This window comes from Scyliorhinus canicula, chromosome 9 (assembly GCF_902713615.1).
Source record: "Scyliorhinus canicula chromosome 9, sScyCan1.1, whole genome shotgun sequence".
NCBI lineage: Eukaryota > Metazoa > Chordata > Chondrichthyes > Carcharhiniformes > Scyliorhinidae > Scyliorhinus > Scyliorhinus canicula.
In genome coordinates this window covers 47,966,444-47,992,392 of record NC_052154.1, presented here as the reverse complement: position 1 = coordinate 47,992,392, position 25,949 = coordinate 47,966,444, and the positions used below count along the sequence as shown (strand labels likewise).

General features: G+C 47.5%; 1 protein-coding gene across 1 annotated transcript in view; it reads left to right on the top strand.

Moving 5' to 3' along the window:
* LOC119970881 (multidrug resistance-associated protein 9-like) overlaps window positions 1-25,949 on the top strand; it is a 235,416-nt gene that overhangs the window by 79,125 nt on the left and 130,342 nt on the right. The window contains exons 7-15 of the mRNA XM_038805989.1: window positions 11,267-11,414; window positions 12,739-12,887; window positions 12,996-13,103; window positions 13,236-13,496; window positions 14,449-14,520; window positions 16,937-17,061; window positions 22,326-22,398; window positions 22,503-22,706; window positions 24,743-24,877. Coding sequence (XP_038661917.1) covers window positions 11,267-11,414; window positions 12,739-12,887; window positions 12,996-13,103; window positions 13,236-13,496; window positions 14,449-14,520; window positions 16,937-17,061; window positions 22,326-22,398; window positions 22,503-22,706; window positions 24,743-24,877 — 1,275 coding nt within the window. The remainder of the gene's footprint in view (window positions 1-11,266; window positions 11,415-12,738; window positions 12,888-12,995; window positions 13,104-13,235; window positions 13,497-14,448; window positions 14,521-16,936; window positions 17,062-22,325; window positions 22,399-22,502; window positions 22,707-24,742; window positions 24,878-25,949) is intronic.

Genomic DNA, 25,949 nt, shown 5'->3' with positions numbered 1-25,949 from the left:
TTAGCCCGGAAACGGATCTTGTTAATGTGGAGGGAGTCTGAGATACCCTCAATCACGACACAGGAGAGAAGATAGATGATTCAAAGGCTTTAATCATCTGAGAACTGTACAGTAGCCGAGAAGTGTGCTCATCACATGTTGCCTGAGTGAGCCTTATCTTATGTACCGTTTCCTGGGGCGGAGCCAGAGGGGAAGTCCCCCAGGGTTCCAAGCCCCGTCTTAAAGGGCCAATGCATTAAAGATAAGGTACCATTATATCAGCTACTGATAATATTCATCACATTCACCCCCTGTTTAAAATAACACATAGTCCGTCGGGGGTGAAGTGGAGTTACAACTTCAGTCTTGCGGATGGTTTGACCGTCCGTGCTGACTTTCTCTGCTCCGGTGGTGGTGACGTGGATACGGTTGGTATTGATGGTGGTCTATCCGGGAGCACGGTTGACTGAGCCTTTGCCCGCCTTGGAGCGGGGGGGGTATCCGGGATGACTAGGGTGATCGGTGCCGGCGATGGCTGGGGGGCAGGGGGCGCTATGGGGGGGGCGCTGTCGGGGTCGCCAGTCGGTGCGGGGAGGGGAGCGTCGGTGGGGGGGGGGGGGGGTGGTCGGTGGGGATAGCGTCGGGGTCGGTGGGCGAGCCAGCGGGTGCCAGGTCTCACAGGGAGATGGTGTCCTGCCTGCCGTCGGGGTGCTCGACGCAGGCGTATTGAGGGTTTGCGTGTAGCAGTTGGACCCTCTCGACTACGGAATCGGATTTATGGCTCCTCACGTGCCTCCAGAGTAGAACTGGTCCTGTAGTCATCAGCCAATGTGGAAGCGAGACCCCAGAGGTGGACTTTCTGGGGAAGACAAACAAACGATTGTGAGGGACCTCGTTCGTGGCCGTACAGAGGAGCGACCTAATGGAATGTAGGGCATCGGGTTGGACCTCCTGCCAGCGGGCAATTGGGAGACTCGTTGACCGTAGGGCTAGGAGGACAGCCTTCCAAACTGTTGCGTTCTCCCTCTCCACCTGCCCGTTTCCCCGCGGGTTATAGCTCGTTGTTCTGCTCGAGGCGATGCCCTTGCTGAGCAGATATCGACGCAGCTCAGCGCTCATGAAAGATGGACCCCGGTCGCTGTGGATAAAAGCGGAGAAACCCAACAGTGTGAAGATGCTGCGCAGTGCCTTGATCACGGAGGCCGAGGTCATATCGGGGCAGGGGACCGTAAAAGGGAAGCGGGAGAACTCATCGATAATGGTGAGGAAATAGATGTTGCGGTTTGTGGACGGGAGTGGCCCTTTGAAGTCCACACTTAGTTGCTCAAAGGGCCCAGAGGCCTTTATCAGGCGGGCCTTGTCTGGTCGATAGAATTGCGGTTTGCATTCCGCACAGATCTGGCATGCCTTAGTCATGGCCTTGACCTCCTCTGTGGAGTAGGAAAGGTTGCGGGACTTGATGAAGTGGGCAAGCCGGGTGACCCCCGGGTGGCAGAGGTCATCGTGGATGGCTCTCAGGTGGTCTTTGTGCGCGTTGTCGCACGTGCCGCTGGACAGGGCATCTGAGGGGTCGTTGAGCTTCCCCGGGCGATATTTAATATCGTACGTATAGGTGGAGAGCTCTATTCTCCACCTCAGAATCTTGTCGTTCTTTATTTTGCCCCGTTGTGCGTTATCGAACATAAAGGCGACGACCGTTGGTCGGTGACGAGGGTGAACCTCCTGCCGGCTAGGTAGTGCCTCCAGTGCCGCACGGCCTCCACTATGGCTTGTGACTCCTTCTCGACTGCAGAGTGCTGAATTTCCGAGGCGGTGAGGGTTCGGGAGAAGAACGCAACTGGTCTGCCCGCCTGGTTGAGGGTAGCAGCCAGGGCGACGTCTGATGCGTCGCTTTCTACTTGGAAGGGAATGGCTTCGTCCACCGCGTGCATGGCGGCCTTGATGATGCCGGCCTTGATACGGTTGAAAGCCGACTGGGCCTCATCCGTCAGAGGAAAAACCGTGGTCTTAATGAGTGACCGGGCTTTGTCCGCATATCTGGGGACCCACTGGGCGTAATAGGAGAAAAGCCCCAAGCACCGTTTGAGTGCCTTGAGACTACGGGGGAGGGGGAGTTCCTTAAGGGGACGCATGCGGTCGGGGTCTGGGCCTAGGACCCCGTTTTCCACGATGTAGCCGAGGATGGCTAGCCGGGTTGTGTGGAACACGCATTTCTCTTTGTTGTACGTGAGGTTGAGGGCCCGGGCAGTCTGGAGGAACTTCCTCAGGTTTGCGTCGTGGTCCTGCTGGTCATGGCCGCAGATGGTGACGTTGGCCAAGTACGGGAAGGTAGCCCGTAAGCCGTACTGGTCCACCATTTGATCCATCGCCCTCTTGAAAACGGAGACTCCATTTGTAACACCAAAAGGGACCCTGAGGAAGTGAAACAGCCGACCGGCTGCTTCAAACGCCGTGTCGGGGCGGTCCTCTGGGCGGATAGGGAGTTGATGATAGGCCGATTTTAGGTCAACCGTGGAGAATACCAGATACTGGGCGATGTGAGTCACCATTTTTGCTATGCGGGGAAGTGGGTAAGCATCGAGTTGCGTAAAGCGGTTTCTGGTCTGGCGATAATCCACTACCATTCGTTGCTTTTCCCCAGAGCGGACTACCAATACTTGAGCCCTCCAAGGGCTGTTGCTGGCCTCTATGACCCCCTCTTTTAGTAGCCGCTGAACCTCTGACTTGATAAAAGTCATGTCTTGGGTACTGTACCGGCGACTCCTGGTGGCGACAGGCTTACAGTCGGGAGTGAGGTTCGCGAAGAGGGAGGGTGGCGTAACTTTGAGTGTCGCCAGCCTGCATACCATGAGTTGGGGCAGGGGTCCGCCAAACTTCAGTGTCAGGCTCTGGTGGCTGCACTGAAAGTCCAGACCGAGCAGCAGGGAGGCGCAGAGTTGAGGAAACATGTAAAGTTTAAAACGGGTGTATTCAGCGCCTTGAATTGCGAGGTCAGCGACACAATACTCCATGATTTGGACCGAATGGACCCCAGAGGTGAGGGCGATAGTTTGGGAGGCGGGGTGGGTGTGCAGGGAGCGACGTCTTACCGTGGATAAAGCTTTCCGTGCTCCCGGAGTCGAATTGGCAGGGAGTGTCGTGGCCGTTGATTCGCACCCGCATCATCGAGTTACGCAGGTGTATCGGCCGTGATTGATCGAGCGTGATCGCTCCTAGTTGCGGGTAGTCAGAGTCCTCGGTTAAGTCGGACTCACAAAACGGCCGCCTGGAGTCACAAAATGGCCGTCGCCGTCGGTCTCACGTGTCGGGGTTCGAAGATGGTCACCGCCAAGATGGCCGCTCCCATGACTCGCACGAGGTCGATGACGCGTCGGAAGTGGGCGTGTCCGGCCACCATGCGGCCGCGTTGCGGGGCCTGTGAGACCGGGAGCTTTATTTCTGGGCCTGGTGAGGATTTTGTTTGTAGCCTTTGGGGCCAGCCAGGCAGACTTTAGTGAAGTGCCCTTTCTTCCCGCAGTCGTTGCAGATCGCGGCGCGAGCCGGGCAATGTTGCCATGGGTGCTGACCTCGCCCACAGAAATAGCATGGGGAACCCCCGCAGTGAGCAGATCACCGCGCAGTGCAGGCCTGTGGCCTAGTCTGGAGGAGATCGAGAGGGGTTTGCAAGGTCCGTGGAGTATGTACGGAGGTTACGGTGGGCCGTTTCTAGGGAAGAGGTGAGCGTTACCGTGCCTTGCAGATCCTTTGCCCCGTCTTCTGGGAGCTGCTGCCTGATGTACGAGAACCTGATACCGGACACAAAGGCATCGCAAATATGCAAGTTCATGTGGGTTTCTGCCGTCACTGCTTTATGGTTGCAGGTCCTTGCGAGCGCAGTGAGTCTCTCCACGTACTCATCCAGAGTTTCCCCGGAATGCTGGCTGCAGGTTGAGAGCAAATGTCTGGCGTGTACCTCATTAATCGGCTTCACAAAGGGTTTTGTCAGTATCTCGACCGTAGCTTCGTAATTTGCAGCGTTCTCGATAGCGGAGGAGAGTCGGTGGCCCACCCGGGCATGTAGTAAACGCAGCTTGCGAGCGCCGTCGGCATCAGTCGCTGAGGAGTAAATTTAGTCCTCAAAACACCGCAGCCAATATTAAAAAATTTCCAGGGCTTCCGGAGACCGAGCGTCCAGGTTGAGTTTCTCCGGCTTTAGAGCGCTGTCCATCTTGATGTATCAGATGATTAAATTGAGATACCCTCAATCACGACACAGGAGAGAAGATAGATGATTCAAAGGCTTTAATCATCTGAGAACTGTACAGCGGCCGAGAAGTGTGCTCATCACATGTTGCCTGAGTGAGCTTTATCTTATATACCGTTTCCTGGGGGCGGAGCCAGAGGCGGAGTTCCCCGCTGTTCCAAGCCCGGTCTTAAAGAACCAATGCATTAAAGGTAAGGTACCATTATATCAGCTATTGATAACATTCATCACAGACTCGAAGCCCCCGAGTATAGAGACCTGGGTTAGTGACATAGCTGGGTTTCTTAGTCTCGAGAAAATAAAGTTTGCCTTAAGAGGCTCAATGTTAGGGTTCACCTGCAGGTGGCAGCCATTAGTCAACTTTCTCAGGGAAAATTAAAATGTCAGCAGATGCAGTATTCCGGGGGGGGGGGGGGTCGGATTGTTGTTTTATGGTTGAGGTGCGTGAAGATTGAGCTGGGGGGGGGGAAATGTTTATTTTACCATGTTAATGTTATTGTTTATGTTACTGTTATAAAAATTTTCAAATACCTCAATAAAATATTATTTAAAAAATATGGCACCCCAATCTCTTTGGAGCCAGTTGCCGGCTCTATGTGGCCCGCCACGCCTACTGATTTGTTTTGGTAAAGAGGCTCAAGAATCCATGAGAAAACTGGCCTGTGCAACTGTAGAGTTAACACACCAGTTTTCTGTCTGAGCCAGACACTTTGCCAAATTCTGGTAAGGTTCCACTCTGAGTGAAAACTAGCTCGAAATATAAAATAGACAGTAAATATTTCTATGGGAATTTAAAAAGGAGAAGACTAGATTAAGTGAATGTTGATCCTCTAGAGAGTGAGATTTGGAAAATAATAATGGAAAATAAGGAAATGGCAGGTGAATTGAAAATACTTTACATTTGACCTCATTGTGGAGGATCTGTAACATTACAAAATAATTGTGGATAAGGAGGTAAAAGGCAATGAGGAACTTAATTACAATCACCAGGGAAAGGGGATTGAGAAAGTTAGTGGAGCTAAAAGCTGATCAGTCTTCAAATCCTGATGGACTTTATGCTCAGGGCCTTGTCCTGCCAAGGAGTGCTAAGGGTATGTCTGAGAGAAATAAGGTGAAAACTATTCAGTCCTTTTCCCTAACATTTGATATGTCTGCTCGATGGGAATGAATATGTTTGTCCTGATGAACCTTTCCTGTAAGGAGCATAGTTTGCGCCTGAATGGCTGTCTAGTGGTGCTTCGCGGAATCTTTCTGCCACATTTCCTGAGTGAACAGCAGTATCGATGGAGGGAATAGATGATCATTTGCTGCTGTGTCAAATCTGACTGGGCCACATCTCTCCCAAATGCTACGGCAATGGAGGATGTAAATCTAGCAGTCTTCCAATGAATGCATGTTAGTTAATAATCACAGGATGGTCCTGTTGAACCACTCTCTGTGAGGGCAATGTTAACATAACTCAGAGCTTTGGGTGCATACTACCATGTAACAGATCTAAATGTTGATCTCTCAATTAATCATAAATGAGAGCTGGTGTTTGGATAGATGTTGCTGACTGGATATCGCTCTGTCTCGAGATGGTCCAGCGCTAACCACTGACAAATATTTTTTGTCTTAGAGCCATCTTGTTAAGCTGCTGTTATACTGGCATGAGTGCATCCATTTGTGCAATAGCATCACAGCTTCTTGAAGGATGCAATGGCCACTGACTTGTTGCAAACATTTTTATAAGGACTGCACTATGTGTAGTTGCTTCAGGCTGTGCACTCACATAGTGCTTAGCACATTCCACAGCAGCCACTTTGCCCCTTGGTTACAGCGCTTTCCAATGATGACCCCCATCATTAGATTTAAACATAGAACAAAACAAAACAAAAAATTCAGGGCAGCACTCACCATAGCAGTACTGCACTATAACTTGGGCAGGGATGAGCAAGTCTACAATGGAGAAAGGTTGGAGGCTAGTGGATAGATGGCGACACTTTATCAGATGGCAAGCCTTTCCTGTCAGGGCTGATGAAACAATGTTAGAAGAAGAGTATCCACAAATAGAAGAGCCATTCGGCCTATCGAGTCTGCACTGACCCACTTAAGCCCTCACTTCCACCCTATCCCTGTCACCCAATAACCCCTCCAAACCATTTTGGATACTAAGGGGCAATTTAGCATGGCCAATCCACCTAACCTGCTCATCTTTGGACTGTGGAAAGAAACCGGACCACCCGGAGGAAACCCATGCAGGCACGGGGAGAACAGGCAGACTCCACACAGACAGTGACCCAGTGGGGATTCGAACCTGGGACCCTGGCACTGTGAGGCCACAGTGCTAGCCACTTGTGCTACCGTGCTATCCTTTATTATTTATAAATAATAAAGGTGATATATGCTTCCTCCATGATCATTGTGAGATTGACAATCTTTTATCTGTTGAAGATGACAATAAAGGTGTTATCATGTCCCCCTGTATTAAAAGAATGAAGAGAACTGCGCTCATAACAACTGGTCGTCACCGTATTCCTCCTGGAATCTTCATGTGGCTTGTCTGAATCCTCGCCTTCCTTAGATTTACCCCCTTCAATGTTCTCCTCGTCTGATGAGGTGTTTAGTTCCTCCATGTCTTCTCATGACAACACATTCTCCCCCTTTGCAGTTCTAGGTTGTGCAGAGCGCAGCAAATAACAATGATGTAGGGCACTCTCCACGGCGAATATTGGAGAGTCCCACTTAAGCAGTCAAAACATCTGAAACACATCTTTAAGAGACCATTAGTCTGGCCTATTAAGGATCTTGTGTGTGAATGAGCAGTATTGTACCTCGCATCAGATGCAGTCCGTGGATGACGAATAGGCATAATTTCCCATGTCTTCATGTAAGGGGTCCTATGTATCCCTTATCACCCAGGAGCCAACCCTCTATGCATTGAACTTTCTCAATTATATTTGGTACGTGTGCAATGGTAACCTTCAGAGCAACTGACATTGGCTGCCCTCCATGTCCCTGCTATGTGAGTTCAGCATGGACAATGTGGGCGGCACAATAGCACAGTGGTTAGCACTGTTGCTTCACAGCTCCAGGGTCCCAGGTTTAATTCCCTGCTAGCTCACTGTCTGTGTGGAGTCTGCACGTTCTCCCTGTGTCTGCGTGGGTTTCCTCCGGGTGCTCCGGTTTTCTCCCACAACTCCCGAAAGACGTGCTGTTAGGTGAATTGGACATTCTGAATTCTCCCTCTGTGTACCCGAACAGGCGGCAGAGTGTGGCGATCAGGAGCTTTTCGCAGTAACTTCATTGCAGTGTTAATGTAAATCTACTTGTAACAAAAAAGAGTATTAAATATGAGCTACCACATCGCCAGACAAGTGAAGGAACGTAGAGAACAGTCTTTCACTGAACATAGTCTTACCAAAAGCCTTTGTGGATTTGGCCCCTCTTTGTCAGTATCCCAGTCTCTTGCTCCTCAGGACAATTATCTTACTTGAGCTGTGCCAATTGATGATGGGCCCTTCTTCTCCTCATTCAAATCAAAGCTATAAAGAAAGCAGTATTGTCTGCAGCCTGCATTCTTCGCTCCCCCTTGTATCTGGGAATGGATACAATTAAGAAATCCATAGCAGTTCCCATTGAATTGTCTTCCATCATATACAAGGCAGGAATGCAGCCTCCCAGCCTTGACCTCCCTCAGTCTGCGCATCACATACCAAGGTCACCACTTGATATCAGTCTGAAAGGTGAGAGGTGGCTGAGCTCTCCCCTCAGATTTTACTGTGTAATGACAATGAAGGTCTTAATTAGAAACTACAATCAACTTTGTGTTGACTGTCTTCCAGTGACCTTGACAATAAATATCGATACCCATGCCTTACACTTATGGTGGTACCTTGAATGCCATGAGCACTGAGAATGTGGAGGCCTGCCTCTGTGCAGCAGACATTGATTTTCTTGACCCAACATTCACCCTCATATGTCCCTATAAGGATCTGGATCCAACTAAAACGATGTGCACCGCAGCACCTCAATTTAATGGATTCTCACCTGAATGCACAGTATTAGTAAATGGGCCAAGCTCATTGTTCATTAAACCCCCAGGTCCAGCACTCAGCTGAACCATGCTGAACATGGTTTGAGCAGAATGGTTATGGGGTGCCTCTTCAACCAAACAAGAGTTTTTATGCTGCGTTCCTCCCACATGTTCAGAGCCCATCCACGATCAATTTTTTCTAACTTGTTTTCCGAACTGCATCATTGTAAGGTCAGTTCAAAAATGGTATTGTTGACCTTCGTTTGGGAGACCAGCTTCCAACCTCCTCCTATCACCCATCATGTCCCTCCCATCATAATATACAAGCATGTATATGATGGAGTGCAGACAGGCAGTGATTGACACACAGGATGACCAGTGAGCACACAGAACACAGCAGCCAATCACCAGACAGGACACAACCACTATAAAGCCAGAGGGCACCAGTTTTCTCACTCTCTCGGGGTCCAGCCTCTGAGACAGTCAGAGCTCGTGAGCAGCAGCCAGTGCAAACACCATGTGGTAGTCAGTTAGTCTGGTCAGGCTAGCCTCAGGTCACCAGTCACGTCAGCATAGTGTCAACCCACAGTTAAGCATGTAATATAGTTAGATGTTAAATAAAATCGTGTTGGAAGCCTGTCTCTCTCTACACTGCATCAAATGCAGTCCACATAGACCCAGCTTACCCAACACATCACTCACTACCTCCTAATTCCCCTTTCTCCAATGATTATCCAACCTCCCTCTCCACTCATTATCCATGTGGCTATTCCTGTTCTCGCCCTGATCTCTTCAATGTTGATGACCTTTGTCAACCTAACCCCTTCCTTCTCAAGGCCAAATGCATGCTGAATTTACAGGAAAACCGCCACCATCCAATAGCCCTCCCCATGACATGTCGGCCATATGCAGGATACAAATGCCTGCCCTGGCTGTGATTGTGTTCTTTGCCTCACACACGGCTCTAATCCCCAGGACCAAATTACTTAGGCGACTGATCACACCATATCGTCACAGCCCAAAGAGAGACCTTGCCCTACCTAAGACTTACATGCCATGCAGAGCCCTCTAACATGGTCCACGCAGCCCTGGAAAAGTATCTTCAATATGCCCCTACGGCATGGCTTCCGACCAGAACAACCTTTCACTCCTCCGCCCACTTCTGTGAGCACTCTGTAGTCCTGTTTCTGTCTACTCCCCACCCCTTCCCTGATCCCACTCCAGGCCTGTGTCTGACTCCTTTCTTCCCTCACATAGTCCTGCCACCATCTGCCCCCTCCCCACATATTTTACCACCTGTGCCCAGTCTTAGTGCACCTTGTGATACAGGCAGACATGCTCTTAAAGGTGGGCACAAACTGCATCTACTGAGCTCAAAATCATCTATAAACTGAAGCTCATCAGGTGCATACCACTTGTATAGAGTTGGGAAACAAATCTTTTTAATTATCCATTGGTCCAGCACTTAACTTGGAGAGGGAACATAATGCCAGAGAGTTGGCCTTTTCATGAGAGACAAATGTGATCAATATGGTTCCAAACATGGATCAGCAGGAAACTCGACTCGCCTTGAACCCGCCATTATGTTTAGGAGAACAAAACACCAACCTAATTTCTTGGCGGCAGGAAACCAGATTTTCTACGATCATGCTGAACATTATGCACATGCCATTGGCAAAAATGGAAAATTCCACCCAAGGGACCACATTTTCGGCAAAGACCGATGGCAAGTGGGGAAAGTGGTGTTGAAACTGCCAATGTCAATGGCAGCATCTCCGCTGTCTAGTGCAGCACTTAGAAAAAAAAGTGAAGTCACGGGTTCCACAACATGCCGCTGGCCCCTGCTTCCCTGTCCCACCAGCAACTTAGACAGCCGAGGATTGGGGCACCATTTTTAAAGGTTGCCCCAACACAGAGAGAGTAAACGAGTTCACCTTGGAACCAATCCGGTGCCCTCCCAGCACTGCCTGGGCACTACCCCAACACTGCCCCTGGCATTAATCAGACACTGCCCCCTGCCACTATCTGAGCACTGCCCCCTGGCATTGTCCAGACATTGCCCCTGGCACTATCTGAGCACTGCCCCCTGGCACTATCTGAGCATTGCCCCTGGCATTAACCAGACACTGCCCCCTGGCAATATCTGAGCACTGCCCCCTGGCATTGTCCAGACATTTCCCCTGGCACTATCTGAGCATTGCCCCTGGCATTAACCAGACACTGCCCCCTGGCACTATCTGAGCACTGCCCCCTGGCACTATCTGAGCATTGCCCCTGGCACTATCTGAGCACTGGCCCCTGGCATTGTCCAGACATTGCCCCTGGCACTATCTGAGCACTGCCCCCTGGCACTATCTGAGCACTGCCCCCGGCACTATCTGAGCATTGCCCCTGGCATTAACCAGACACCGCCCCCTGGCATTGTCCAGACATTGCCCCTGGCACTATCTGAGCACTGCCCCCTGCCACTATCTGAGCATTGCCCCCTGGCATTAACCAGACACTGCCCCCTGGCACTATCTGAGCACTGGCCCCGGCACCATCTGAGCAGTGCCCCCTGGCATTACGCAGACAGCGCCCCCTGGCACTATCTGAGCACTGGCCCCTGGCACCATCTGAGCAGTGCCCCCTGGCATTACGCAGACAGCGCCCCCTGCCACTATCTGAGCACTGTCCCTGGAATTACCCAGACACCACCTCGCCATTTTCTTCACTTTTTTGGATGTTCCCATATTCTTTCCAGTGTTTTCCCACTTATTCTCTCTAAAGGTTCAGCAAAGTATGTCTTTCTTGCTATTTCAATTCATGTTGCCTCATTCATCTACTTAGTGCCATCTTTGCTTAACCTGCATTTCCCTGTCAATAATATATATTTATCCTTATTCTTGGAAGTATCTCCTGACAGGTGTTCTATTTGCCGAGCTGATATTATCTTGTGTGCCCTCCCCGATCAAACAATTTGCTGGTTTATGAAACTGTCACAGTAACATTGGAATGGATTATTTCTGTGTGTTTTTTATTGGTTTCAGATGCTCATGGCACAACTTACCACAGCATTCCGACACAAAGCCATTAGGCAGACAGACACTCGGGTGCGATTAATGAGTGAGGTGTTGACACATATAAAACTGATAAAAATGTATGCATGGGAAAAATCATTTGCACGTTCTATTTGCGGTAAGATAACACAGTTTTCAGTTAATTGAAATTCATTAGAACTATGATCTTGACATTAATTTTACATACAACATAAAAACGTATTTTAACTACAAACGTGTTTCATTTATAAAGTTATTTCAAAGAGGCCACAATTTTTTGATGCGACTGTAAAAGTTATGTCCAACAAGCACCTTTGTATATAATTGTATTTAAAGCAAATAAGATTTGAAGCAAACAGCAGCGTTTTATTTTCTTTAAAATAAAATAAAATAAAATGGAATTCTCTGACCCCGGGCTGGGTCGGAGAACTGCCGGGGGAAGGGGGGGCGATTCACGCGGCGCCAGTTTGGCGATTCTCCACTGACCGGAGAATCACTGCATTTGGCGCCCGCGCAGTTGGGCCGAGATAGGCCGAGTCCCGCCATCGCCATTCACATGTGGTCCTACCCGGCGGGACTCATAGAATTTACAGTGCAGAAGGAGGCCATTCAGCCCATCGAGTCTGCACCAGCTCTTGGAAAGAGCACCCTACCCAAAGTCAACACCGCCACCCTATCCCCATAACCCAGTAACCCCACCCAACACTAAGGGCAATTTTGGACACTAAGGGCAATTTATCCAGGGCCAATCCACCTAACCTGCACATCTTTGGACTGTGGGAGGAAACCGGAGCACCCGGAGGAAACCCACGCACACACGGGGAAGATCTGCAGACTACACACAGACAGTGACCCAAGCCGGAATCGAACCTGGGACCCTGGAGCTGTGAAGAGATTGAGCTATCCACAATGCTACCGTGCTGCCCTCGGCGTTCATCCTGCGGAGGGCGGCCTGGTGGGGGGTAGGGGGGATCCAACCCCGGGGGGGCCTCCACTGTGGCCTGGCCCACGATCGGGGCCTACCGATAGCGGACCGGCTTCTCCTGGTGGGGGCCTATTTTACTCCGTGTCGGGCCCCTGTAGCTCTTTGCCATGTTGCTCCTGGGCCGGCGCGGAGAAGACAACTAGTGTGCATGCGCGAGTTTGTGCCGGTCGTAACGCGCATGCGCAGACCCACGGCACCCGTTTGACACCGGTATCGGCAGCTGGAGCTGCGTGAGTCGCTCCAGTGCTGTGCTGGCCCCCTGTGAGGTGCAGGATCGCTGGTCCTGGGGACCTGTTGACGCCATCGTAAAACGCGACAGCGTTTACGACGGCATCAACACTTAGCCTGAGGATCAGAGAATCCCGCTCCTAATTTCCCAGGAAGAAAACTTTCAAGTATTACACATTTTATGGACGTTACAGGACTCAAAACCCCTGCTTTGATGTGGACAATTTGTCTTTATCATTTTCTAAAACAGATGTGCGAAAAGATGAACGAAAAATATTAGAAAAAGCAGGATATGTTCAGAGTGTGAATAATTCAATCTCCCCTATTGTACCGACATTGGCCACAGTCCTCACATTAATAGTACACACACTGCTGCGATATGATTTGACTGCATCCACGGTAAGATGAAATGGAGAGAACATTGATTGTGCACTGAGTGAAAGGTAATCCTGACATGTTCAAATCCATTCCTTTAAACTTTACAATTCATTTCTCTCATCACTCTAGGCATTTACTGTGATTGCCATTTTCAACGCAATGAAATTCGCATTGGGCAGTCTGCCAATTTCAGTTAAAGCATTCGCAGAGGCTAAAGTTTCCTTACAAAGACTAAGGGTAAATCAGTACCTTTGCTAATAATTTTACATTTGCCGCTTTAAATATATACGCACAAGTTGCTTTTAGAAACGTAATTAAACAATTATCAATATTCTCATTCAGATTTGTAAATTAATTTTCCATTCTTAGAAAATCCTGGTCATGAAAGATCCTGTTGTATATGTGAAAAATTTGCAAGACTCTCCGTATGCAGTCCTGATGGAAAATGCTTCACTTTCATGGGACAACACAAATGGCAATGGGGAATCAAATCCTGCCGACAAGGTTTCACACGGAAAAAATGTTTTTAGTGCAAATGAAACAAATGAGTCCAGTATTTCTGGTCAATTGCCAGAAATGACACCGAAAGCATCAATAACTCTTCAAAATGTTAACTTCTGTTTGGACAAGGTACATGTTCCAGATATTACCCGTTAATTTTGAACATTGTGGGCGGGATTCTCCGTTTCTGAGACTTAAGTGTTGACGCCAACGCAGAATTCGTGGACTTTCATGACAGCAAATCTGGTGCCACATCAGGTCTGAGTTCATTACTGTTTAGGGGCTGGCACCGGCGCTGGGTGGAACTCAATCGATTCCAATGAAAAACGGTATGGAATTCTCCGGGTTTGTGTTTGACACTCTGGAGGCTGACAAGATGAGGCCGCACATACACATTACAATTCCCACCCCAGCCAACAAGATGGCACTGGTTGTTCTGGGGCGTATCCATACAGCTGATGGGTAGGCTGGGGCCAGAGGGTACCTAGGGGGATGCCCTGGGGGACACCTTTACGACCCGTGGCACTAAGTTTACAGTTGGCTGTTAGCAGCATGAGCAGCTGCATGGCTGCCTTGCTGGCTGTGGCAATGGTGTCCGTGCCCGTCCACCCTGACTCCACAGCCCACCTCCTGGCCATCCCCTGCTACTCTCCCCGTCCTGGCAGAAGCCCTCCTGCAAGCAGTACAACTGTCAGAACACTATGGCGATGTTGGACACTTTCTGTACACCCTTTCCCTCCTCCACGAAGCCGGTTTCACGATTTTTAGAAGCACACGTGAACCGTGCAGTCAGGAAGTCAGCCCGTTGGAGGAGGCGAATTTGGATGCCCCGGAGAATAGCAAGTCAGGCTTGATATGCAAACTAATGATATGTAAACAGTGTTTCATGAACGTGTGTTCCGGTACGCCGCTGTCGAGGTGATGGAAAATTGCGATTTGGCATCAAATCGGCGTCCACCGCGATTTTGACTTCGGAACCGGTGCCCAATCGCGATTTCGGCGTCGGCCAATGGAGAACCCCACCCCTTGTGTTAGATGAGATGTCCAAGAAGCCTAATAAATAACATGATTTTTTTTCCAGGGATCGCTTTTAGGAGTTTGTGGAAATGTAGGGAGTGGGAAAAGCTCTTTAATATCTGCTCTATTGGGACAGGTAGGCACATTCTGGATTATTTAGTAACAAAAATGAAGATTATTCACACCAGTTTAAAACATTAAAGCATATGTACTTAGGTCAAAATAGTTTGGCTAAAATGCATATTCTCCAAAATTCTTTTTTTGTTTAGAATATAAATTCATTAAATATCAAAATTTACCTATGATAAAGTTATAGTGAAGCAGTAACCATGCTAGAACTTTGCAGAGACAGTAGGAAATAAGGAAGAATATTTCCAAAAAGGTCAGAGTGCCAAAAGCAGCCAGCATTGTGTGTCAGCAACATGCTTGGTTTGCTACAAGGGCTTCCTCCTTGACTTTACAGGCAGAAGCCCATGAATAAGTAGCTACTGGAGTTGCTGTGCTATGCAGGATGGTCACCCACCCTGAGAACTGACCACCCCTGACCACACTGTCCACCACCGCCCACACTGGCGCTCTCAATTCACATTTCCAGCAATATGCTGGGTCATTCTAATTGGAGTTGAAAGGTTGGGGGGGGGGGGGAATGCCCAGCTGTAGGGCACAATTCTCCCCAAAAATAGCTAAGTTCATTTGTGGTGGGTTTTTCAGGAAGTTTCCCGCCGGCTCTGCCAGCGAGTTCCTCACCGCTATTCAATGACACTTAGTCAACAGTTTAGGCCACATTTAGAGGGTTGGATTCTCCGCTGTTGGGATTCTCGCTGCGCCGGCAGCCCGGGGATTTCCCGACGGCGTGGGGCTGCCCACAATGGGAAACCCGGTTGGCCGGCTGGTGAGACGAAGAATCCTGGGGATGCGCCACACCAGACATGTGGGACTGGATTCTCTGCTATTGGGACTATGTCCCCCACGCCGCCGTAAAAACTGTGGACTATCATACTAGAAAAACTGGCGTGAAAGGGCCGCATGTTCCTAGCCCTGCAGGGGGCGAACAGTGAACCAGTGTAAAATTAGCAGCTTTTGCTGCAGATACGGGACCCTGCACTTCCGGGTCGGAGGCCACGCAAGCGCACGGAGGCAACATCCAGTGGGCGCTCCGTGCTCCATGGCGGACTCAGACCGCAGAGCTGGACCCTGAACATAGTGCCCTCGATCGGACTCACGCCCGACCTCCCGCCTAAAAATTGCCCGGCCATATAAGGACCCCCTCGACCTCCCATCAGCCCGCCCCGACCAGGGTGGCCACAGACTGAGTCCGCAGCTGCCCGCTAGCATCTCAACCGGCAGGACCATGTTAGATCCACGCCGTCGTGACTTCGGCCGGTCGGGGGCGGAGAATGGCAGGGCAGGACTCCAGGAATGGCCGCAGGTAGGTGATATGCAGCGCGGGGCCCAGAGAAGCGGGGAACCGGCGCCGGACCTGAGTCCATGCGGGGAAATGGATTCTCCATCCCAGCGTCGGCCGCGATTTCGGCGTCGGGGTGTGGAGAATCCAGCCCCTGGTGAGGCGAGACAGAGAATCCCACCCAGAATTCTTTTGAGCTGGGGAGTTTAACTCAGAGATCAGGCTGCCATTTTAAAAGAGTGCCCTGATCGCTAAGTGAGCTTGTGGGTCCTCCCCAGCCATGGGCAATATCACCCCCCACACACATTGACACTACTCCACACCCCCCAAATGAGGACAACCCATTATGGGGTCCCTGGGGGTCACCCTTCTTCAGGCCCAGCCAAGCTCCCTTAAAAAACCTCCTCCATTCCATGACCCCCCCCCCCCCCCCCCCCCCCCACTCCCCCAGCCTCCCGGAGTCCCCACTTACCTGCCCTGCACTCCTACCCCTTCAAACTCCCCTTCAAACTCATTTTTAGGCAAAGCCCCCCTTCCCCTGGCCCTTGGCAGTGTTCCTTGGCACTCAGGCACCCTGGCACCAAGGCAGTGCTCCTGCTGTCTTGGCAGTGCCAAGGTGCCCACATTCCAGGGGAGGGCCAGGGAGCATCCTGCACTCACCCTGACCACCCAGGTGTCTCCGATGGCCTTGGCCACCCCCAGGTGCCATTCCGCCTGGTCCATGTTTGTGTGGACCAGCACTGATTGGTGCCCGGCTGCAGCCACCCTGGGAGACCAAAGAATCAAGGAGGGTGTTGGATCCCAGGTAGGTTGTAAGTAGGTTTAAGACCTAATTCCGTGAGCATCATTTGGCCCTGCCCATTTGGCGCGGGCTTCCAACTTCGACATCTCGCGGGACTCTGGGGAATCGCGGGGGTCACTATGGATGGCTTTCCTGATATTCTTCGGCTGCATGGCACTCAAACGAGAGCCCAACAGGGCCACCGAGTCGTGCCATAGGATTTCACCTCAAGGTGCCAAAAACTCTGAGCAAATGAATTCAAGCAACATTTTAAATTATATTTGATCCACTATTTTGAAAAATAGAAAGTATTACCAGAGCTTTGGATGATCAATTATAACTTGAATATTTTTTTTCCTCATGCAGATGAATTTACAGAAAGGAGTGGTAGCCGTCAATGGATCATTTGCTTTTGTATCTCAGCAAGCTTGGATATTTCACGGGACTGTCAGAGAAAACGTACTATTTGGAAAGATGTATGATGAGGAAAGGTATGTATGCTGATGAAAGGTACATTTGCTAAACTGATGGGGCACGGTGGCACAGTGGTTAGCACTGCTGCCTCACAGTGTCAGGGACCCGGGTTCAATTCCGAACTTGGGTGACTGTGTGGAGTTTGCCCATTTTCCCCGCCTCTGTGTGGATTTCCTCCGGTGCTTTGGCCTCCTCCCACAGTCCAAAGATGTGCAGTTTAGGTGGACTGACCATGCTAAATTGCCTCTTTGTGTCTAAAGATGTGCAGTTTAGGTGGACTGGCCATGATCAGTGCGCTGAGTTACAGGGTAAGGATGGGGGAGTGAATCTAGGTAGAGTGCTCTTTTGGAGGGTGATGCCGACTTGATGGGTTGAATGGCCTCCTGAACTGCAAGGATTCTATGATGTAATCTGCTGCATTGTTTTGAGATACTGAGAAAGCAAACTTTAGTTTGGGGGAAATCACTCTTCAGAAGGTAATCACCAATATTTTAAATGCACCTCTATGTTAGCATGTCCCTATTATATTGATCTATTTTAGCTTATATCATATTTAGGATAAGCCACCCCATGCTCTTTGAGCATTATGACTGATTTGAAATTGAAAATATCACAGTAATTGACTAAAGCCTTTCACTATAATACTTTGAGGAGCCTAATTATATTTCTGCATCCAAACCAAAACTATAGAACTAAATTGTAATTGATTATAATCATATAGATGGAAAGGTTTTCTGGTTCTGTGTTTCTGTAACTCAGTGCGATGATATTCTGCCTTATTAGTAAGTTATAAGTACTTTATTCAGCTAGTTAAAAAGATCTAAACATAAACAATTTAAACAATTGCGAGGAGTAGACAGAGACAGCGGAACTTAGTATTTTTTACAGATTACTTTACAGATCTATAGAAGGATCTGTATGTCCATTTTTAAAAATATAATTAAACCGGCAAATGCTGGGTATACTCAGCTAGCCAGGCAGCATGTAAGGAGAGAGCAGAGCATTTTTAAAAATTCAGACCCTTTTCAAAACTGAAAACTAAATTGTGAAAAAAACATTAATAGATTAAAAAAAGAAAGAATATCTTGAAAATAAAACACCCTTCAAGAAAGCAATGGTAAATGGAATAATCTCAGTCAAATAATAGACAGAAACACCAACTATTAAAGAAATATATAATATGAGAATTGAAAAGCAAGGAAAGTGCTGTAAGAGCAGAAACATGCACATATTCGAGCATGGACATGTACAAATTCACATTACACAAACACTAAGAAAACAGGATATGGTTAAGTTGCAGAGAAGATATTAGCGTCAGACAATAAGAAATGTAAGGAGAAAAATTAAAGAAATAAAATAACTGGCAGGATAAAATGTATGACTAGCTGAGATGGTGCAGGTAGAAAGGAAGCTGGTAAAACACACTTTAGTGTGTAGGCTCCAGTGGGTGAAGAACCAGGGAACAAAAAAGTCAGATTGAGAACAAGGGTGCCTATCACTCAGCCAGTATGGCATTTGATAATATTTGGAAATTGCAACAAAGTTCATAACTTGTGTCAATTTTTTTCAGCTGTTTCTAGAATCAGAAAGTCAATTTTTTAATTTTATCAGCATGAAAAAGAGCAAATTTCTCTCATTCAACTGGTTTAACTGAGCCTGATTTGCTGCTCTAGTTTGCAAGTTAATATTACAATTTCTTTAGGTTATCAGTTTCAATATCAAACAAGTATACATTTCCCAGCATCGTAGCCAACGACAAAGCTACATTATCCAATAATGTAAAATTGCATTTGTTCCCAATTGCTTATAAATGTGTGAAAATAAAATACATATCTCAACCTGAATTTAATTGCTGCTATAAATATTGGATGTAATGGTAAGGTATACTCATATTGTATATTGGTTCCTTTGGGACTCTGTGCCAATGGTTTTCTGTACCTTCTAATGATTGGCTGAGATATCCTGGGGTGGGTGAGATTCCCCAATGCCAGTGCATGCTTGTAAATTACCCCATGAGGTACCAACTCACAACAATGCTTGAATTGCATCATTTTAGAAATCAAACAATTTTCTCCCAGCACATCTGCAAATCATTGCATGATACTTTATCATGTTGCATCTCCGTCTGTGTGCATTTGTTTTTTTAAATGTATTACTTCATATCCTTTCTCCTCAGTTATTGCAAGTCAGTTATATTGATTCATCAAGGTGTCTTCAAGAAAAAGATAGATAATTTTTTGAAGAATAAAGGAATAAAGGGTTATGGTGTTCGGCTGGGAAAGTGGAGCTGAGTCCACAAAAGATCAGTCATGATCTCATTGAATGGCGGAACAGGCTCGAAGAGCCAGATGGCCTACTCCTGCTCCTAGTTCGTATGTTCCTACATTATTACTGTTTGATGCACTATCAATCACGACGAGACGAGAGTAGAATGTAATCGAGGCTTTATTACACAGAGATATGTGGCCTCCTACAGCAGCCGACGAATTCCCCTTCGCTGTGGACGTAGGCAGGGAAACCGAACAGAGCGAAGAAGGTGTTGAGGGCTTTGATGATGGTGGCAGACGTCATATCGGGGCATGGGACAGCGAAGGGGAATTGGGAATACTCGTCGACCACACAAAGGAAGTACGTATTGCGGTCGGTAGAGGGGAGGGGCCCTTTGAAGTCCACGCTGAGGCGTTCAAAAGGGCGGGAGGCCTTCACCAGGTGCGCATGGTCAGGCAGTTGAAGTGCAGTTTACACTCCGCGCAGACCTGGCAGTCTCTGGTGATAGCCCTGACTTCCACGATGGAGTAGGGCAGGTTGCGGGCCTTCATGAAGTGGTAAAAGTGGGTGACAGAGATTGTCGTGCAGGGTCCAGAGTCGGTCCACTTGTGCGCTGGCACATGTACCTCGGGGCAGGGCATCGGGGGGCTCGTTGAGCTTACCGGGGCGATACAAAATCTTGTAATTGTAGGTGGAGAGCTCGATAAAATGATTTTATCATTTTGTGGTCGTCACCCCTCTGTTCAGATGATTTTGTTTGGAACACAGCTGTCTGACCCCACTGCAGAACTAAAAGGGTTCCAATGTTACCCTTGTCATGGCTGACCTTACACATCATGCTGTCATAGAAAAAGATCACATTGAGCAGCTTCTGTGGGAAGCCAATTTTCGCCAGCAGCTTAGGCCTCTGCTCACAGGGTCGAATGCTTTGGTCAGATAAACAAAGGCTATATAATGGTCTCCTTTGTTTACTGCATTTCTCTTTCAGCGCCCGGATTGAAATAATCATGACTATTGTGGATTTTTCGGTTCTGAAGCTACACTGGGTGGCACAGTGGTTAGCACTGCTGCCACACAATGCCAGGGACCGGGGTTTGATTCCAGCATTGGGTGACTATCTGTGTGGAGTTTGCACTTTCTGCTGCGTGGGTTTCCTCAGGGTGCTCCGGTTTCCTCCCCCAGTCCAAAGATGCGAAAGTTAGGTGAGGTTCTGGGGATAGGGCTGGGGAGTGGCCCTAGATGGGTGCTCTTTCGGAGGGTCAGTACAGACTCAATGGGGTGAATGGCCTCCTTGTGCACTGTAGGAATTCTATATTTGGGAGATTTGCGTTTAACTAGGCTCTGCAGTCTGACAACGGAAACATGGCCAAATATTTTCCCTGTAATGCTCAGCAGGGAATGCCTCGATATTTGTTGGTGATAGCCATGATATGGAGATGCCGGCGTTGGACTGGGGTGAGCACAGTAAGAAGTCTTACAACACCAGGTTAAAGTCCAACAGGTTTGTTTCAAACACTAGCTTTCGGAGCACTGCTCCTTCCTTGGGTGAATGGAGCAGTGGCCATTTATCACCCTCTGTGTAAAACAGTTGCCTAGCACATCTGTTCTAAACTTTTCCCCACCCACTTTAAACCTATGTCCCCCAGTATTTGACTCTCCTACCCTAGAAAAGAGCATCTGACTATCCACCCTATCCATGCCACTCATAATCTTGTAGACCTCTATCAGGTCACCTCTCAACCTCCATCATTCCAGTAAGAACAGATCGGGTTTATCTAACCTCTTCTCATAGCTAATGCCCTCCATACCAGGCAACATCCTAATAAACTGCTTCTGTACCCCTCCAAAGCACCCACATCCTTCTGGTAATGTGGCGACCAGAATTGTACATAATATTCCAAATGAGGCCTAACTAAGGTCCTGTACAGATGCAACATTACTTGCCAAGTTTTATATTCAATGCCCTGACCGATGAAGGCCAGCATGCTGTATGTCTTCTTGACCACCCTATCCACATGCATTGCCACTTTCAGTGATCGGTGGACATGCACGCCCAGATCTGTCTGCCTGAAATATTCAAAGGAGTTCTCCCATTATTGTGCAATTCCTACATGCATTGGACCTTCCAAAGTGCATTACCTCACACTTTTCCTTATTAAAGTCTATTTGCCATTTGTCCGCCCAAGACTCCAACCAGTTTATATCCTGTTACATCGTCTGACAATCCTCTTCACTATCCGCAACTCTTCCAATTTTTGTGTCATCTGCAAGCTTATTAATTAGACCAACTACATTTTCTTCCAAATCATTTATACACACCATGAACAACAAAGGCCCCAGAACTGATCTCTGTGGAACGCCGCTAGTCACAGGCGTATATTCAGAAAAACACCCTTCCACTGCTACCCTCTGTTTTCTGTGCCCAAACCAGTTCTGTATCCACATCCTGAGGCATTGCGCCCTTCCTCCAGCAGAGACAGAGACATTCATGCAGATGTTACAGGAGTGCTGATTTCTATGTTTGATAAGTTCAGGCAGTATAGAATCAACACTTGGAGCTTTGCTGAAGGCAAGCAAGTCAATCACTTCGCTAATCTCCATTGTGCATTTGATATTCAGCACTGTTGTAAAAGGCAGGCCCTGTGTTATATCTACAGCGTCCTCCATGACCACATTCGCCCTAGAATACACCTCAAGTGAGTGTTCCAGCCATTTTTCCAACTGCTGTCGCCATTGACCTCCTTGCATTTGTTTTCAATGGATCAGTTTTCTTTGCTGATGGATCAGTTGTCGTTTTGATCCCATCAAACATGCCCCTGAGAATTCCTCAAAGGACATCTGGATGGCAAAGTTGTCACCAGTTGTCAATGACGTGGTGTTGCACTATGTGACTGGGGAATGTGTGGTACTATGTTATTGTGCTAACTCTGCAATTGTTTATATTGGAAAAATCAAGAATGATTCCGCTATAGAATATTTTCTAATCATGTTTAACTCCTTTATAAACCTGCAGGTATAAGAAAGTGTTAGAAGCCTGCTGTCTACAACAGGACCTGGCCATATTCCCCTTTGGGGATTTAACTGAAGTAAGAAACTTTTGTCAAGAATGGGAAGATTGATCTCAGAGACATTTAATCAGATATTCCGAGGTAAATGAAAATGTTAATGGATTTTTTAAATTAAATCAAAGATAGGAGAAAGAGGGCTCAACCTGTCAGGTGGGCAGAAGCAACGGATTAGCATTGCTCGAGCTGTGTATTCAGACCAAGATATTTACCTGTTGGATGATCCCTTATCAGCTGTGGATGCTCATGTTGGGAAACACATCTTTGAGCAGTGTGTGAAAAAAACACTCCGTGGGAAAACAGTGATACTAGTCACTCACCAGCTGCAGGTAATGTACTGAAAACTGGACATTGTCATGGGGTTAGAGAGAAAGACATTTTGAGATGAGGATTTAACATGAAGTGCTCCGTTAAACATGTAAAAGTTGGGATAACTCGGGTCACATTTCCCGAGCCAACACCAGAAATGTGGCATCATCACCAAAGATAAAGCAAAAAACAAAATCAGAAAGCACTTAAAACACAGATCAGGCCGGGAACCCCTGAGTATGGGCATGAGGTAGAACTGGCAGATATTACACTTGAGCACAATTTCAGAGTAAATGGAACAAGGGGCAGTAAAAAATGGAAAACACAGAAATAAATGGAATAATCTGTGTTTGGGGAGAACAGGAGAGGTTTAAAAGACAGGAGTAATTTGAAAATGAGACAATGGGAGGCATCATGCGAAAACCAAAGAAACTGGGATTCTCCGGTCCCCTAGCTTCCTGACAGCGTGCCGTTTGCTGGAGGCTGGAAAGGAGAATCCAGCCACTTGTCAATGGGATATCCCCATTGAAGCCACCCCATGCCATTGGGAAACCCAGTGCGTGGGTGTGCTGCCAGCAGGAAAAGAGAATCTCAGTAGATGGAGAATTGCAGTCCAGGTATTTGCAAGATGCAGACAGAGTATAAATAGATGAAGAGGTAGGGGCTAAGTAGGTAAAAAGGGAAAAAGTGGGCCAACAGCCTGGTCGAGAAAAAAAGCAGGTCTACACCAAAGGTACAGAACACCTCCCTGGTAATGTGTTCTGATGGAGATTAATTACTTATTAGTAGTGAGTGTGAACTATATTTTTAAGCTTTTATGCACTCTTTCATTGAATTTAGTTTGGTGACTTTTTTTGGATTTATTATGTACCTGTTTCATTTGCTGCCTATCATTGAAGGGAATCTGATACAGCTCAAATATCCAATAGGATGGATATCCCTGTGGGAATTCTCCTTGCTTCAGCCAGCTAATGGACAAGATGGATACAAACTGAACCAACTTTACCCAAGAAGGTGGTTCCACAGACATAGCAGAGTTACATGAGTATGTCCCAGAAAAACAATCATTTTTTAAAATATAAATTTAGAATATCCAATTCATTCTTTCCAATTAAGGGGCAATTTAGCGTGGCCAATCTACCTACCCTGCACATCTTTTGGGTTGTGGGGGGCAAAACCCACACAGACACGGGGAGAATGTGCAAACTCCACACGGACAGTGACCCAGGGCCGGGATCGAACCTGGGACCTCGGCGCCGTGAGGCAACCGTGCAAAAAAACAATCATGCTACAAATCCTTCATCAGAGAATTTAGTTTCTGAACTTCACCATCAATTTGACCTAAAATATTCATGCACCTGAATGTGATTTCTGCGTGTTCCTTTGAAAGTTACCATGAACGTCTATGCACGTCAGCTCGCGTGTCGTGCATCTGTGTATCTAATCTTTGTGCACTGGCAGTGGTGGGTTCCCTCTTGATGCCAGGAGGCACCCCTGCATAACCAGCCTGTTTCAGGAAACTGGGTTGAGGTCATGCAGTGTCAGGACTGCCCAGCCGCCAAATGGAGAATCCACTTTGACGTATTTAACAACTTTTATAGCAGCAGGTGTGATCCCAGTTGGTACGGTACAAAAAGAGAGTGGGTAAGTTAAATCCACCATTGAATTTTAAACATTGAATTCTGGATGAATATGCCTGCATTCAAATCTCCCAATTTTCTCAGCAGAAAGGTGTGTTTATCCAAGGATGTAAAATTCAGTAAGGTAAAATTTTATTGAAACAAACTATTTAAGTATATGTGCTATACTTTGATATTCATTGCACTAACATTGAATTTTATTTTAGCATTGATTTCTGAAAGGTTCATGCTGCCTGTCAGAATACATGAAGCAGTTTCTCTGGTGACTTACCCCAGTGACGTAATATTAGAGTAGCTTTCATAGAAGGGGTGCAGACTTTTCTAATTAGAAGCACATAATGCTATGAAAAAGTATCGGGATTGACAGGTTTGTACAGATATACCCCATGTTCATTTATTTTTAAATTTATCTCCAGTACTTAGAACATTGTGATGAAATACTTTTATTGGAGGACGGCAAAGTTAAAGAAAAAGGAAAACATGCGTTACTAATGAATGAAAATGGACGCTATGCCAACTTGATCAACAATTACCAAATGAACCAACCAAATGTAAGAACATCACAGATTGTTTATGTTGAAATGTGTTACTTGTTTCTGACCAGTCTGTTGCCTTCTACCAGTGAAATCCCCAAGCTACATCCGGGTCAGCTGGTGTCAGCCATGGCTCAGTTGGTAGTGCTGTTACCTCAAAGATACAAGGTTCCAGCTGCGAGTGCCATTCCAGGGCTTGAGCACAATAATCAAGGTTGACAATGGAGGGAAATAGTATCTTTTGGATGAGACGTTAAACTGAAGAACCATTTGCCCATTTGGGTGAATGTAAAAGATGCCGTGGCACTATTTCCATTCTGAGCAAGGGAATGTTGCCAACCGGCACCGGAGTAATGCCGTCAATTAATAATGATGCTCTTTTTAACTGGATACTGATAGTTATTAATGATAATATTGCTTTTCAGAGTCACCAGGTATCAAATGATACCACCACAAAGCTTTACCGGATATCGATCAAAGACCAAACAACCAGTTAGTTGTTCAAGTTCAATGATAGTTTATTTACACACAAGAATTACTTCGACATTCTACATAAAACACTACAAGCCAAATTACACCTGACACTACAACAACCTGTACTTAACTTCAGGCACACGGCTTTATGCAGAGGAACAAGGCCTTTGTTCGGAGCTTGCATGGCTGGGTCTGGAGAAGTGACTTTGTTTCTGCTGGGCTCATCCGTCTGGTAGCGATCGTTGGTCTTGAACTTGCTTCAGGTCGTGGTGCTGCAATTGGTATCAGGCATAGGCCGGGCCAAGAGAGTGACAGTGCGCTCGGCCCAAAAGAGACTGAACACATGGCAGTGTCACTTTTTATCCTTTGGGGGTTTTGCTCTCTTTTGGATGGTCCTTAGCTTTGAACCCAATAATTCGGCAGGCTTCGATTATTGCCTTCGATTTTGGCCAATAAAGGGGCAGGTGCCTTGGTGGTTTGGTGTGTCCTGAACGGTCATTGACGTGGGCTGTTTAGGCTTCCTGGGTGAAGGGAGTTACGCTGATGAGTCTGTATCTGTATCTGATACTGGACTTTTGTTTTGGCGAAATGGGCCATTAGAATGCAAATCGGCTGG